Raw genomic sequence first — 13,851 nt, forward strand, 5'->3', positions numbered from 1 at the left:
CCATGCTCGAATAACACTGGTGGAATCAACAAGCCATAGATCGGGCTAGGCAAGTCTATTTAGACACCGGACATTATAAACAGGAAATCCCGGACCGGTAAACTCCACCCGGACCGTATGCTCCACCGGGAGCCGAGGCTGTGCCCGTTAAAAAAATCCCGCCCGCCCACGGACCTAAGCATCATAGAAATCTGCTGCGTTCCAAGCTGGCCTTGTCCGCGGGCAACACGGAGAGGACCGGCCTTGTCGCATGAATGACGTGGGGCAAATCGCTAGACTCCAAGAATCCTGTAAAGCTGGTGAGTCGCGCACGTTGTAGGCTGGGGACCCTGGCTTCCTTTTTCTTGGAAATACAGTTACACACCTCACTTTTGCCCCCTTCTCTTCATCGTTTCCTTCCTTTGTTGCCAAACCATTCCCCTTTTCGTCCTCCCTCGCTTCGGCTTATGGATCTATGATTATGTTCTCTTCGTGTACCTTCCACAATGGGTCATAGATCGAAAGCCATCTCCAGGTAGTCGAAGCTGGAAGAGGCTGGGGTAGACCCTGCGGCGTGCTTTTAAATCTCCAAAATATGATAGCTTGTCGAATCCAGACTGAAGACCCTGGTGCAAATGACCACAGTTCCTGGTACATAGCAATATTCCGGAGAAAGTTGTTGGCGCCGTGGAGAGTTGGCAGCGTCGCGGTCTCATGGACCCTACCCATGGGCCTGGCCCCAATCCTGCCTGCCTCTCGTTCCAGCTCGGCGTTTCCATAGTCCTCTGCCAACTTCAAAAGGGTATCAAATTTTGTGGCTGGGAACGGTACGTTGAGACCTCGGAAATCGCCGCAATCACAGTTGCTTTTCTCCTCTCTGCATCCGCTGCAGTGAAATCCGTAGGTAGTCAAGAAATACTCGTCTCTATTGTGATGCCATCTGCTGGGATAGCTTAGTCTCGTGGTGCATTTCCAGCGGTGAGTATGGAACCAGTCGTGTGCAAATGACACGGTGATAGAGCCTGACAGCTTCGATTGATATGGAAAGTTGCCAGTCTCGTGTAAATTCAGACTTGTATGCAGTTCAATTAGGAGGCAATCTGAGTCGCTCCTAGGGAGGTTCAGACTGCTGTAAATTCCGGGGCTGTCTTGCTTCCAGCGGCCCGTCACCGTGCTGACACAGGCTGATGTTGTTCTTTGAAGCCCCCGAGCGTATTGATGAATAATCCTTTTGTTCTCCAGTACTATAGAGGGATGGTCCTGGCGGGATCCCTTAGCAGACAGAGGAGTGCCGCGATGATCATGAACAGCGCTAGTTTGGCCGTCTACTCCTAGCGACGAAACGAAGAGATCCACCGCCTCGATACGGACAGGGATTGACCGCTGAAGTCCCAAAAGCACTGCCCAATATGCGTAATTTGGCTTCGCGTCTGGGACTCTGTCTTCTAGGAAAGCAACCAGAATAGCGTTCGATGTGAACAGAGCATCAACTGGTTCGGTGAGCTCTCCAGAGTCAAATAGCATATGGACTATTCTTGAACTTTAGTCTGAGTATTGCATAGTATAAAGGGTACTTACAGCATCGCAAGTCTTTGAACAGCCCCTCAATGCTTTGGAGATAGCGAGGCACTTCTCTATCAACCCAATCCGGGGATACGACGTGGCAGTTGTTGCGGCCTTGTCTTTTGGAGAAAAGAATAGCACAAACGTACTCTTTTATAAGCATATCGCGGTCATATCTTCTGTCTCGTATTATAACATTGTGCCTCCCTATCGGTGGCAACATCAGCAAAGCTTTCATACAATCAGCACCGACCTTTGTTCATGAGCTCTCGTCCTCATCACTCACCATCCAAAACGGCATCTTCGAGCCCAGAGTACGCCCACACATCGTACTCAGGGCTTCGAGCTCCCCGATACTTTCTGAAGGCAGGCCATAGGGACAGCGGGTTAGAGTCGCGAGCATTTCCCATAGCAAGAGTTGGTAGAGTGAAGCGGGGTAACTCGTTCGTTCAGGTAGCATTGCTGGCTCGAGAGGGTCCGCGAGCCCGTCGTTCCAGCGATCATTCCTTTTCTCAATGCTTGTTCATAATAAATTACGGTGCTCCGTTGCCCACACCAATGTCGACGCGGTGCAAAAGATACCTTGCAGCAGGTCGATTGCTTGGAGTACAGACCGCTTCGACTTGTCGGGCTGAGCCTGGGCAGCAAAACGAAATCAAGAAGAAGTTTCTTAAGATTCTCTTTCTTACTTAATAACTATAATTATCAACTAAACTAACTATAATATAAAACCTTAAAATAGCTATTATTAAGTCTATTTTGAATAATAATAAATAATAATAAAACTAATTATATTATAAAAATAAAACTATTAAACTATTTTAATAGCTTAAAAAGTTTAATTTAAATAAAGTAATTAAAAAAGTAATTATTAAAAGTTACTCTTAATAATAAGAATTATATTATTCTAAAAAGACTAGCTAATTTATTTAGTATTTTCTTTTCTTATAAATATAAAAAGAAACTAAATAGCTTAAAGAAAAACCCCTAATTTGAATATTAGTTTACTATAATATTAAAGAGATTCTTAATAAAAAGTAATAAAACCTTTTCTTAATAAATAAATAAAGATAAAATCTTTAAGTCTTTATCTCTTTTTTTATTATAACTTTATTTTATTATAAATAAAGGCTATTTCTATTTTTATCTTAATTGTTAAGGGCTGGGCTACGGAGCCCGCCCTGGTCCTTCCAGAGTGGCCGGCGCGGAGCCCCTAGGGGGCCCCTTATAGGTGCAACCAGACAACAATCGGTCAGTATTGTTGTTACGAATCCTTTTGCCTTCCTTGGTCAAGTGGGCAAGAGGGTTGTGCGCCGTAAGGCCACTGACGGCTGCGGGGCTGGTTGCCCCCGAAGCCCCTTTGGGGCCAGTCCGTCACATTAATATACTAAATATATCTTAATTATCCCTATATATATAATTATTTTGTTAATACTATAAAATCTAAAAGTCATTAAATATAAAGAGTACATTTTATTAAGTCTAGAGTTATCTTATTAATAGCAGTTGCTGGTTGCCACTGGAGCCCTCCAGGCCAGAACCGTTACATTCGCTGTCGTGGACACCAATACCTAGGTTTTGACAAGGAAGGCCTCAATCTTCAGAGTTGGAAAACATGGATGCAGAAACTAGCATGGCTCATTGATGAAGCAGATGAGGCTAGGGTGGGTTAGTTGTGTACCCAGGTAACCAAGTGTTGGAATTTCGTTTGCTAGTTACTCCGTACATTGTAAATTTATTCCGGTTACAAATCTGGCCTTAGCCATGACACAGCCTGTTAGCCAAGCACCTGCAAGCTACATGGATACCTGTCCGAAATATGACATAGCTCTTTGGGAGACACACGCAACCGAGGATGACTGTTCCTTTATCATCCGAACGGACAACGGACATGCATTCTACTGCGAGACGTCGCCGTCTTCCATCGATCCCCCCTCGCCAAACAGCAGTACTTCAAGTGCCTCAACCTCCTCCGCTCGGGCGAAGAAGTAGATGAAGATGAAGATGAAGATTTTTATATTGAAGACGCGTGCGACTGGCTCTCGACGCCGTTCCGGCCCCTGATCGCGAGTCTCGCTCCTGGCACGCTGAACGAGGCCGGAAGCGGGCTGCCGACGCTGGGCCAATACCTGTTCCCGCGCTATTTCGTCTGTTCACTCGCCGCCACGGACGAAAAGCTCCACGCATATGAGCGAGCCTCTCGGGAACACCACTGGGGCAGCCCAGTGCTTCTCGTGGGCGATGACTTGCTGGCTGACCTGGAGAGCTGGACACGATCGTTTCACCCCTCTCAAGTTCACATTTGCTATGAAAACCCAGAGGATATTCTAATCAAACCCCCACGACAAGTGCTCGTCCACGGTGATGACGGCAGTGCCACGGAATGCTTTTTTAAACCCTTGAACCTCTCGTTCAGACAAGCGCATGCCCAGTCCGAACTTGCCACCCACATACGGCTGGCGCGGGCTCACATACTGGACCTGCCGCAGGCCTTCATCTGTCGCCTCTACGGCGTTGTTCGCGATGGAAACAGCGTGGCAGGCATGCTGTTCGCATGGATCGAGAACAAAGGGGCCTTGTCGGAGGCGAGAGCAGAGCAAAGCCCTGTTGCGCTGCGCAGACGCTGGACCACCCAGATCAGCGGCACGGTGCAGATACTGCATGATCGGAACATTGTCTGGGGTGACGCAAAGGCGGACAATGTTTTGATCGATATGAACGATGACGCATGGGTTATTGACTTTGGAGGGAGTTACACTTTGGGGTGGGTTGATAAGGAAATTGCTGGCACGGTGGATGGCGATATGCAGGGGCTATCGAAAATTATGAGCATTCTTTCTTGAAAACTATGTTCTACCGACTTTCTTCCTTTATCCAGCCTATATACTTGTTATGCTGTCTCTGTTGTCTAATATCTAATATTCAAGGTTTCATTCATGTCCAAGGCTGCGACCAAGTACCAGTCCTAGTGTGCAAATCTAAAGTCCAGTCTCTTGCTGCCCTTTTCCGACGTCGTGTCTATGTAGTTTCGCTTTTCCTCAGCCGTCATGCCGTCCCATTTCGCCGCCTTTGTCTTGTTGCGCCACATGTAGTAGCCCTTGATGGCCACCGTGAAGACGGCGTTCCAGGCAATGATGCCCAGAATCGCCGTGTTTCCGCGTCGGTAGTACGGTTTGTCGTCCTCGCGGTAAATCTTATCACCAAAATCAGCATGCCCATCTGGTACTCTGGCTGCTTTTTCGACTCACGTTGGAGGCAATGATGCTGCCCGCTTGCACGCACATGTTGTACACTGCGCTGCCGACTGTCCTGCCCGCCACGGAGCCGGCATTTCGAGACGTCAACGAGACTAGACGAAAATATCACATCAGCACACCTGTTGTGTCACATTCTCTCACATTTTTCTTCAGATTTACATACCAACGATGGAATGCACATAGGGGTACCCGATGACGAGCACCGTCAGCGCATAGCGCGACCAGCTGCTCGCGCCGTCGGGCAGCAGCCGCAGCGACAGGATCAGCGGAAACAGCCACACGGAGCACAAGAAGACGACGAGGAAGCGGTTGTTGAGCCACTCGGAGATGCGCGTCCAGAAAATCAGCTGCACCGCAAAGAGCACGTAGCCGGGGATGGTGAGCAGGTTCGTCTGGAACGTGTCGAAGCCTAGCTGGCGCAGGGTGAGCGTCAGGTAGCTCTGGATCGGCGCGACGGGCTCCAGCAGCGTGAAGCCGAGGAGGTAAACGGGCCACAGGTCAAAGTCGGACAGCGCCTGCCAGAGCAGCGACAGGCTCAGGCCTTGGCGGTTGTGCATGCCGCCCTTTTGTGTGTCAATGGGTCAGCAAGCTTGCATCCCAACTCAAATGGGGGTAGAGGCGAAAAAAACAAACCTTGCTGGGATCGTCGCGCAGGATGCGGTTCACCATGATGACCTCTTCGCGCTCGCTAAACCACCCGTCCTTGCCGCGCAGCCCGCCGGCCGTCTGCGTCGGGCTCGGCGGGAGGTAGAACCAGGAGAGGACGCCAATGAGGGCCGTCAACCCGCCCTCGAGCACAAACATCCAGCGCCAGCCCTCCCAGCCGGCGATGCCGCGCATGTGCAGGATGCCGTAGGCGAGAAACGCCGAGAGGATGGGCGTCAGGTTGCTGGCCGTGTAGAAGTAGCTGACGCGCACGGGCAGCTCCTTGCTGTCGTAAAAGTAGGACAGGTACAGGATGGCGTCGGGGATGAAGCCGCCCTCGAACGCGCCGAGGAAGCCGCGCGTGACCAGGAACCCGGTCCGCCCGCGGATCACGCACTGCAGCATGGCCACGGTGCTCCAGAGCACCATCTGCGCCGGCACCCACACGTCCGGCCCCAGCTTCTTGGAGATCATCTGCGACGGCAGCTCCGCGAACAGGAAGCACAGGTAGAAGACGGTCATGCCCAGGTTGTAGTCGTTGGTCGTCAGGTGCAGGTCCTTGAGGAAGTTGTCGGCCAGCGCGTTGGAGATGTTGCCGCGGTCCAGCTGCAGCGCGAAGAACATGAGGCAGACCCACGAGCAGATCCGATAGTCGAGCTTGGGCAAAGACGTTAGTTTTTCATCGTACACGAGCGTCAATGGGTTTAATCTCGTCAAAAGGGAGCTCTCTCACCTTGCGCACGAGACGCTTCTCTTCTTTGGACGTCCACTCCGCCTTGGGGTCGTACCGGTGACGGCCCTCGTACTCGGGGATAGGCTCGTAGTGCTGCGCCGAGCCGCCCTGGACAAAGACGCTGCCATACAGTGCATCTTTGGCCGACGCTTCAGACGTGCTGGCCGAGTTGGAGTGGCTGCCCAAGTTGTCGAGCGCCGTGATGGAAGGCTCCTTTGCCGTCTTGGAACTCATCCTTTTTTTTCCAGCACAATGCAGTTCCAACCGGTCACAGGAGAATGGGCAAAATAAAGAGTAGTACGACGAGAGCACAGCTTTCTTCAAATCCAAAACTCAGAGCTGCCGTGCCATATATACACACAGGCCGCTGCGACTTCCGCATGGCCCGCGAGCAGCCAACCCACACTCACACCTCAATGATGCCATCGCATCCTTGTCTCAGCGTACCGAGCAAGTGCATTGAGACTCTACGGGGCCGCACATCTGCTGCTCCTCTCGGCCAACGAGATCTCTTGGTTACGCCAAAAAGCCCTGCGGGCACCCACCCCGCATAACTCGCAGTTATCGCTGCGTTGCGACGTTGCTGGGCTTCTAGCCCTATGGCGTCGTGGAGCGGCCCGATCACGTCAGTTCCAAGCAGACAGAGAGGGGGGCAGCAGTAGCCTATCTCGGGCCCTGAATTTACAAAGTGCATGAGATTGAGAGAATTTAGAAAAGAAAGATGAAACTCGGTTTTGCATAACAAGGCTCTGGTGGACAGTCTTCTGTCGAAATCTACCGTTACTCAGGCAGGTTCTAGACCAGCGACAGGACAATTGCGTGCGCAAGGCCATGATGAATCCCAGCACAATAACATAAACGCAGTCGTTTCATTTTTACTCTGCTGATCCGTAGTCTCGTCTCGTCGCTACGGGGTACACGGTAGAATTGTCTCTGCTGCACGCCATCCATCCATCCATATCCGTTGCAACAATGAGTAGCATCGCATCCGCCTCGGAGTCTCAGCTCAGCACCTCTTTTCTTCTTCTTTATTTTGTGCCCATGCACGCGGCAATTCTCCACTCTAGTCAGAAGCTTTGCATTACATTACACGTCTTGGGTCTCGACGACTGTATGCGTGGCTTGTAGAAAGATGCCCACGAGGTGGCGCGCCGCCGGGAGCCCCCGGTATCAGGTCCCCGGCCGTTTGCCGGGGGGGGGCCGCCCAACGCGTGCGCGTGGCCTCTTTTGTTTTGGCCCTCTTTCAGTTTGCTTTGGTGACGACGGGCCGTGAAACCCCCAGAAGATGGCCGCGATGTGGGAGACCTGTCGAGGGATGTGCTAGCCAATCATGGACAACGAGTCGGAACTGGATCCAGGCCTTCAGTCGTCCAAGTTGACACGGTAAATCCAACGTTAGCGGTAGCTCACTTTCGGCGTCTGCTTGTGCAATACACTCGAGTAATACACTATAGAGTGCACAATGCTCACACTTAACTATCACAACCGGCTAAAGAGGGACATTGTATACGCAAAGTGAGAACTCCAATTCCTGTGTGCAGCTATCTAGTTGCAAACGCCGCAATGCAAAATGAATTTCCACCTCGTCTTGATACATTAGTTCGTAAAAAGCGACTCTGTTCCTCGAGCGCCCTAAGTTCAAATAATACAGGAAAGACGCGCTGAGCCCTTCAGGCATTGAACGTGCATTACACTGTGCAAGACTACATACATGACTTCAGGCAGAAGTAATCATGTGCGAATTGGTCTTGGGAATTGTAATACTGAGGTTCAATGCCAGATAAGAATTCTGGTTCTTGAGAACAGTACGCGAAGTTGAATGCCAAACCCGGAAACAGGGGCATATCAACCATTTTGGGGGCGCCGAGATTATCAGAGAGGTCGAAATCACCGCCGACAACTTGGAGGTCACGACAGCCGTCGTCGTCCACATCATGGAGAGAAGGGAGAGTGACGGCCATCGCATTGCCCCGAGCTGCAGGTGAAAAGTGCGTTGGGACCTCTTCATGAGCGGTAGTAGGTGGCGTCATCTGGAGGTTGGGAATCTGAGAGGAGATGGCCTTGTTGTACGGAGACTCACCCACGTGAGAAAGCTCCGGAAGCATCATTCTTGCGGCGTAGAGTTCCTCAACTTCCTCAAGAAATCCGGGTCCGGTCTGGTAAGGCTCCAATGAACCGAATGTAGCGACTGTAGAAGAGGGGGAATGGTTCTCGGCGATGAGATCCCTGTTCTCGAGCGTCCGAGGGGAGATTCCGACAGGGAGGAAATCCGTATTCCCTGGATCAACTAGAAAATCAGCAGGCACACCCGGGGGACTAGCATCCCGGGGTGGGGTTGGCAAGCTGTAGCTGGGCGTGGTATTGGGAGGAGAAATGTAGGTAATGGCGGGCCGGTCCACGTTGATAGGCTTAGAGGCCTTCTTGTTACCGCTGGACTTGGTACGTATGTAGGTCCAACCGTGAGCCTTTTCCATGTGCTGTTTGCAGTTGGATTCGCGCTTGGACTTGTATGGGCAAGGCTTGAAGTAACACTCGTGCATCGCGGGAGCGTCAGAGTGTTTGTCATTGAGGTGACGGTCCATCTCCTTTTGGGTAGGCCAGCCATACTTGTGGTATTTGCAGGTGGGAAAGGGGCACTTCCAAGGACGAGAGTGTGTCTTCTCATGTTTGGTCAGGTCACAGGGACGCTTGAACTCCTTGGTGCAGCCAGGCTCGCGGCACTTCTTTGGAGCCAGTTCTTCGGGAGTAGCGTTCTTCTTGCGGCGGGCCATGGAACGCATAATTTCCTCCTCGTCGTCAAGCTCCTCGCTGAGGGAGCGCTTGAATCTGACGGGCGTCTCGTTCAGGTCCACTGGCTTACCAGTGGACATGGAGAAGGCAGTACCATCCTTCTTGACGCGAACAAGCTCAGCTGGGCGGCCGTTCTCGGTGATGCCACCAAATAGGCGAATATCGTCACCTCTGGACGAGGTATTAGCTGGGTAGTCGAGAGGCACAAATCGTGGAACATACTTATCGATTTGCATTTCGTCGGGAAGGTCTCCCTTTTCTTGGGTGGCAAGCAATCTGGCGTATTCAAGGACTTGTGTCGTCAAGTCGAGGTGATATCCGCCAGTGTAAGGGCGGTCGCCAGGTCGAACTTGCTCGTGGACGGGGACGTAATCGACAGTCGTTTGAAGACACCGAATCACGGAGCGACAGAAATGCAAGTAGCAAGCGGCGGACTTTGCCTTTTCCTTTATGCGCAAATTTCGATAAGCATCACTCCAAACACCAACGCCTGTTAAAAGTTGACTTACCGGAGCCTTGAAAATTAGATTCTTCTCAACATCCCGAAGACAGTTGATGGTCCTCGAACGAATGAGGCGGGGAATGTCCAACATGATTGTTTCAAAGAACTTAAGCGAAGGTTCTTCTAGAAGAGGACGAAGTATGTGCTCGTGAATACGATTCACAGTGCGGAGGCTGAGCGGGGGTGCCAGGCAAATGTTACTGGCGGCAGCGGTGCGGGTCGCGGTATGAGTTTTCGTGTGCTTGGGAGAAGCATCAACAACGCAGGCCTTGTCGTTTGTCGAGGCAAGCGAGCTGCCGAGGCCACTGTCGGAACAATGTTGGTGTCGGTGGTGCACTGAGCGCGGACGGAGAACTAGTTGCTCCTGTTCTTTCGCCTTGGCTGGGTCGACGACGGGGAGATCGAAGAGCCCACGGGGAACAGGAGTCGAGATGTCGCGGAAGGCTAATTTTGTGTTTTGTTTCGACTCGGAAAGGAAGGTATTGGCAAGAGCCTCGTTGATATCATCGATAGTGGAAGTCAAGACCATGCGTCGGCTATTGGCGTCGATGACGTCGTCCAGCTGAGACTGAGAGCGTGCGAGGCGTGGTGGGAGATAATCTTCATCAAGGTTATGATATCTGGGTGATGAAGGAGAATGAAAGGTGGCACCCTTCTGGAGGGACGTGGTGTTTTTAAGTGCCATTTCCTTCTCGACGACAGACCCGGAACAAGTCGTCATTCTGCGGCGCGGATTGGAAAAGGACATTGTGCAAATGACTTTTCGGCGGGGACGCCAGCTAATAATGAAACAGCACAGGCGATATGCAGGAAGCTGGCGGCCACAAGAGATGGTTAGATGGGTTGGCTCGGGGTGGGATGCAGGAGGGTGTGGTATGAGTCACAAGCCGGAATCTCGACGCAATTGTCAAGAATGGGCAAGTCACAAATTGAAAAGAGAAAGAGAGACGCGGAGCCGAACAAGGATGAATTCGAAATGGAATAAAGGGGGGTGTATGATGAAGCCAATCCGGCTTTGTGACAACGGTGTCAAGGTGTGTCGCGTTCTTACCCAGTCGACGTGCGAACGTTCACTGGTGGTTCGCCAGCAGGGCTATCAAGGAAGCGAGAAATGTAGCCGAAATGGTAATGAAGGGCGTGTGCAAACGTAAAGAGAAGAAGTCGAGTGGCGAGGCAGGTGAGTTTGGAGCAGCGTAAACCGAAGACGACGAACAGGGTGGGTGTCAAACGGAAAAGGCACGAGAGTGCGGAAAAGGCGGACAGCCGTGTTGATATAGAGTAAAGCACCAAAGAGGGGGGAAAACAGACAGTCGTCCAATAACAGATACGGCGGGCGGCAGATGACGAGCAACGATCCGGGGAGCGACGAGAGATGATGGACGTGGCCTGAGGTGTTGTTTTCTTGTGTGTGTGTGTGTGATGAAGAAGACGAGAAACGAGGTAATGATGTACTCTGCCAACGACAGGAGGAAAAGTGGGTTCTCCAGCCCGGAGGCGCTGCTGCCTAGACTAGCGCCTAAAGAGGCATAGCGCCGAGCTGAGCAAAGCGTTAGTGTGAGAGACCGATGGGGGTATAGTCCATGTGCCCGGGCGCTGTCAACGCGCTGGCTGGTGCACTAGTACAGAGACAAGGGCACTAACAGGCCGTTGAGAGCGGTGCGGCGGCGGACATGGAATGACCCAGCGGTCCGAGACGGGCTTGTTGACACTCTTGGCCGCCTACCTAACCTGTAACTAGGTGTACCGATGTATCCCAAGGCCTTTGCCTGGCATACCCGGATGGCGAGGTCCTCTGGCGCTTTTGTGGCCCGTCCGTTCCGGCTGACGTTAGTGCCTAGGTACATGCTACCGAACGTGCGACCATCAGACGTTACCGCATCTCTCAACACCTCAGCACCCTCAGCACCCTGTCGAATTAGCCACATCCCTGCCAGCAAACAATTTCGACGCAGAGCACGAGCCAATATGCACACCGGGCCCTCGAATTCGTCCTAAAACAAGTTGAGCATCCTTACTATTAACTAACTACAAATTACTGGCAATAACTAATTGCCATCTCCCCCATCCTCTTTGCACACCACCTTGCGGACTTTGCCTCAGAGCTAGCGGCGGGTATTGCGCAGCCCTCACCGTGACCTTTGGGTAAGCCACGACCTTGCCTCCCCCCCCCCTCTTGTACCAAGTTACCAATTCAGATCCATCTGTACGAGGCCAGCGCCAGCGTACTGGGACAGTGCGACATGCCTGCAAACGCGGACGAGAACTACCTAGTGACGAAGCGAATCGCCTACCTATCGAGTTATTTGTGGATAACTACCTCCTAGTAGGAATTGCAAAGCGCCCGTTTGACAAGATCATTCTCTGGACATTACCCTCGCAGTCCGCCAAACCCCTTGGCATGCAAAACCCCCGTATCAACAACACCCTCGCGCCGCCAGGTCAGAAGGGTGTCATCCCCCCCCCCCCCCCCGGCTGTCCCCTGTCTCCCCCAACCGGAGGTAATGTGCTGCTTCCGAGGCCCAATGTTTTCGCTTAGCTCAGCGCCCTTGTTTTTTTGTTGAAATGACAACAACAGATCGAGCGCGGCAGTGGCATGTCGGCAGCACCATGTCACCAACGCCTGCGACCCCATCGCCGGCCGTCTCCGCTTGGTAGGGCTGGCCCAGACAGATCAGTGCCACGTCTCCTTACCTATGTGCAAATGCAAGTCGAGCGCGCCATGCAACCGAATCAACACAGCGGCGGCGACACACACAAAGATCGGACAATTAATGTCCTCGTGGCCATTATCTTCAGCAACACCCGCCGCTCCAAAGCGTCCGACCCCAGTGCTGACGACACGTCTACACCTCCTTCCCCCGTCCTGTCCAAGAACGAGGCTTGACACCCCCCCCCCCCCTCCTGACCAACGATTAACCAGTTTATAATGAAGCCTATTGCAAGTGGGCCCGTTCCGTCATCGCTTGTTCGCGGCGGTTCGCCCGTCGGTGGACGCACTAGCAAAAGGCACCAACATTTCCAACCCGTCTCGTTAGTCGCCAAGCTTGTGGAAGAAACACCGCCCAGCGAGGAAATATCCAGCATCGTAGCTGGGAGATGTAAACGGCTGCCTGATTCGCAAGTATTATTTGCGCAAGAGCGGGTGGCTCAACTCACTCATTGATGGAAGTCAGTCGCGCGCCAACCCAATCGTAGACCTGGTTTCTGGGGTGCAGCAGACTGCAAGCGACGTACACTGCACCACGGGGTTACTCCCTATACGTTACCAGATACCTAAGTTCCATCCCAGTGCTCCAGCCTTATGATCCTGGGGTACACTCGATACCCTAATTAATTTGTGCAACGGTGCACATTTGTGGCGGCCGATACATCATCGGCCTACTACTGTAGGGTACTCCATTGTACTTTCGTACTCAACTTATATTAGAAGAGACAATGACAACACATTAGGCCTTATTTCTACCTAGCGCGTCGCATTTTCCTTATTATTATTGTTTCCTTTACTAGGTCTTAACCTTTAATCTGCTATTTGTTCCTTTTCTTTTCTTTTTAATCCCCCCCCCCCCCTTTTTTTTTATTGGCGCTGCCAGGAGGGGGCCGGCATGATTATGAGGTTATGAGACAATGGCGCTTCGAAACAACCATGTCACGTCTTCACCATACGTGCTCACCACCGAGACGGGTAGGTCTGGGCGTGCCCGCAGAATACTGGTAGTGATGGTAACATCAAACAAGAAAGAGGGCCGCCCAGGCCTCAAAGTTGAACGAGTAATTGCCGACTTGGGCGGTTCACCGTTGCCTGGACCATTCCATCACTGTCACCTTTGGCTTGTCTAGCTTGAAATTTATCAGTGACAAAAAAAGCTGCTTCATGATGAGTATCACACACCTGCCAAGACCGCCACAGCCAGAGCCGCCGCAGCCAGAACCGCTATAGCTCCTTTTGTCGCGAGTCCTGCCATTCAAACGGGGCGCCTTCTCACCCAGCCAGGGTGATTCGCGGTGGGCGGGCTGTCCCATCCTCGCTCAGGACCGTGGGCCGCGCCGAACCTGCGGCCTTGCCTCGTGGTGGGTTGCTCCGACCGGGCCCGAGGCCATCCAGCGCAGTAGGAGCCAGGCATCTAAAGGGTATTTGGCCCAGACAGGTCGAGCAGGCGCGAGAGCCGGACGACCAGCTGGTTGCGCACCCCGTCAAAGTGCGCCTGCGTGACCCGCGCCGTCTCGTTGCCGAAGAAGGTGCAGATGAGGACCGAGATGGTGCGGTGGTGTGTGAAGCGCGGTGCCTGCTGCAGCTGGAACTCGGTCATCTTGACGGCGGCCTGCACCTCGGACCGGAAAAAGGCGGCGTGGCAGTCATCGGCCGACGGGCAGAACGAGTCGAG

At 52.5% G+C, this 13,851-nt stretch overlaps 4 protein-coding genes across 4 annotated transcripts; 1 reads left to right on the forward strand and 3 right to left on the reverse strand.

Moving 5' to 3' along the window:
• Window positions 1-444: 444 nt before the first annotated feature.
• Window positions 445-1,952, reverse strand: CCM_06097 (uncharacterized protein; the record flags this gene model as incomplete). The annotated part of the gene is made up of 3 exons (XM_006671238.1): window positions 445-1,508; window positions 1,558-1,749; window positions 1,829-1,952. 3 exons carry the CDS (start codon window positions 1,950-1,952, stop codon window positions 445-447), a joined length of 1,380 nt encoding a protein of 459 aa, XP_006671301.1.
• A 1,354-nt stretch (window positions 1,953-3,306) lies between these two features.
• On the forward strand, window positions 3,307-4,385 carry CCM_06098 (Protein kinase-like domain; the record flags this gene model as incomplete). Its single annotated transcript, XM_006671239.1, has 2 exons — window positions 3,307-3,490; window positions 3,529-4,385. The coding sequence occupies 2 exons, from the start codon at window positions 3,307-3,309 to the stop codon at window positions 4,383-4,385; spliced, it is 1,041 nt and encodes a 346-aa protein (XP_006671302.1).
• Window positions 4,386-4,507: 122 nt separating this feature from the next.
• Window positions 4,508-6,411, reverse strand: CCM_06099 (phthalate transporter; the record flags this gene model as incomplete). The annotated part of the gene is made up of 5 exons (XM_006671240.1): window positions 4,508-4,735; window positions 4,791-4,891; window positions 4,963-5,362; window positions 5,433-6,101; window positions 6,178-6,411. The coding sequence occupies 5 exons, from the start codon at window positions 6,409-6,411 to the stop codon at window positions 4,508-4,510; spliced, it is 1,632 nt and encodes a 543-aa protein (XP_006671303.1).
• A 1,009-nt stretch (window positions 6,412-7,420) lies between these two features.
• On the reverse strand, window positions 7,421-10,217 carry CCM_06100 (C2H2 transcription factor (Ace1); the record flags this gene model as incomplete). The annotated part of the gene is made up of 3 exons (XM_006671241.1): window positions 7,421-7,537; window positions 7,588-7,625; window positions 7,889-10,217. The coding sequence occupies 3 exons, from the start codon at window positions 10,215-10,217 to the stop codon at window positions 7,421-7,423; spliced, it is 2,484 nt and encodes an 827-aa protein (XP_006671304.1).
• Between the last annotated feature and the right edge of the window lie 3,634 nt (window positions 10,218-13,851).

The sequence above is a fragment of the Cordyceps militaris genome, assembly GCF_000225605.1.
Source record: "Cordyceps militaris CM01 unplaced genomic scaffold CCM_S00004, whole genome shotgun sequence".
NCBI classification, from domain to species: domain Eukaryota; kingdom Fungi; phylum Ascomycota; class Sordariomycetes; order Hypocreales; family Cordycipitaceae; genus Cordyceps; species Cordyceps militaris.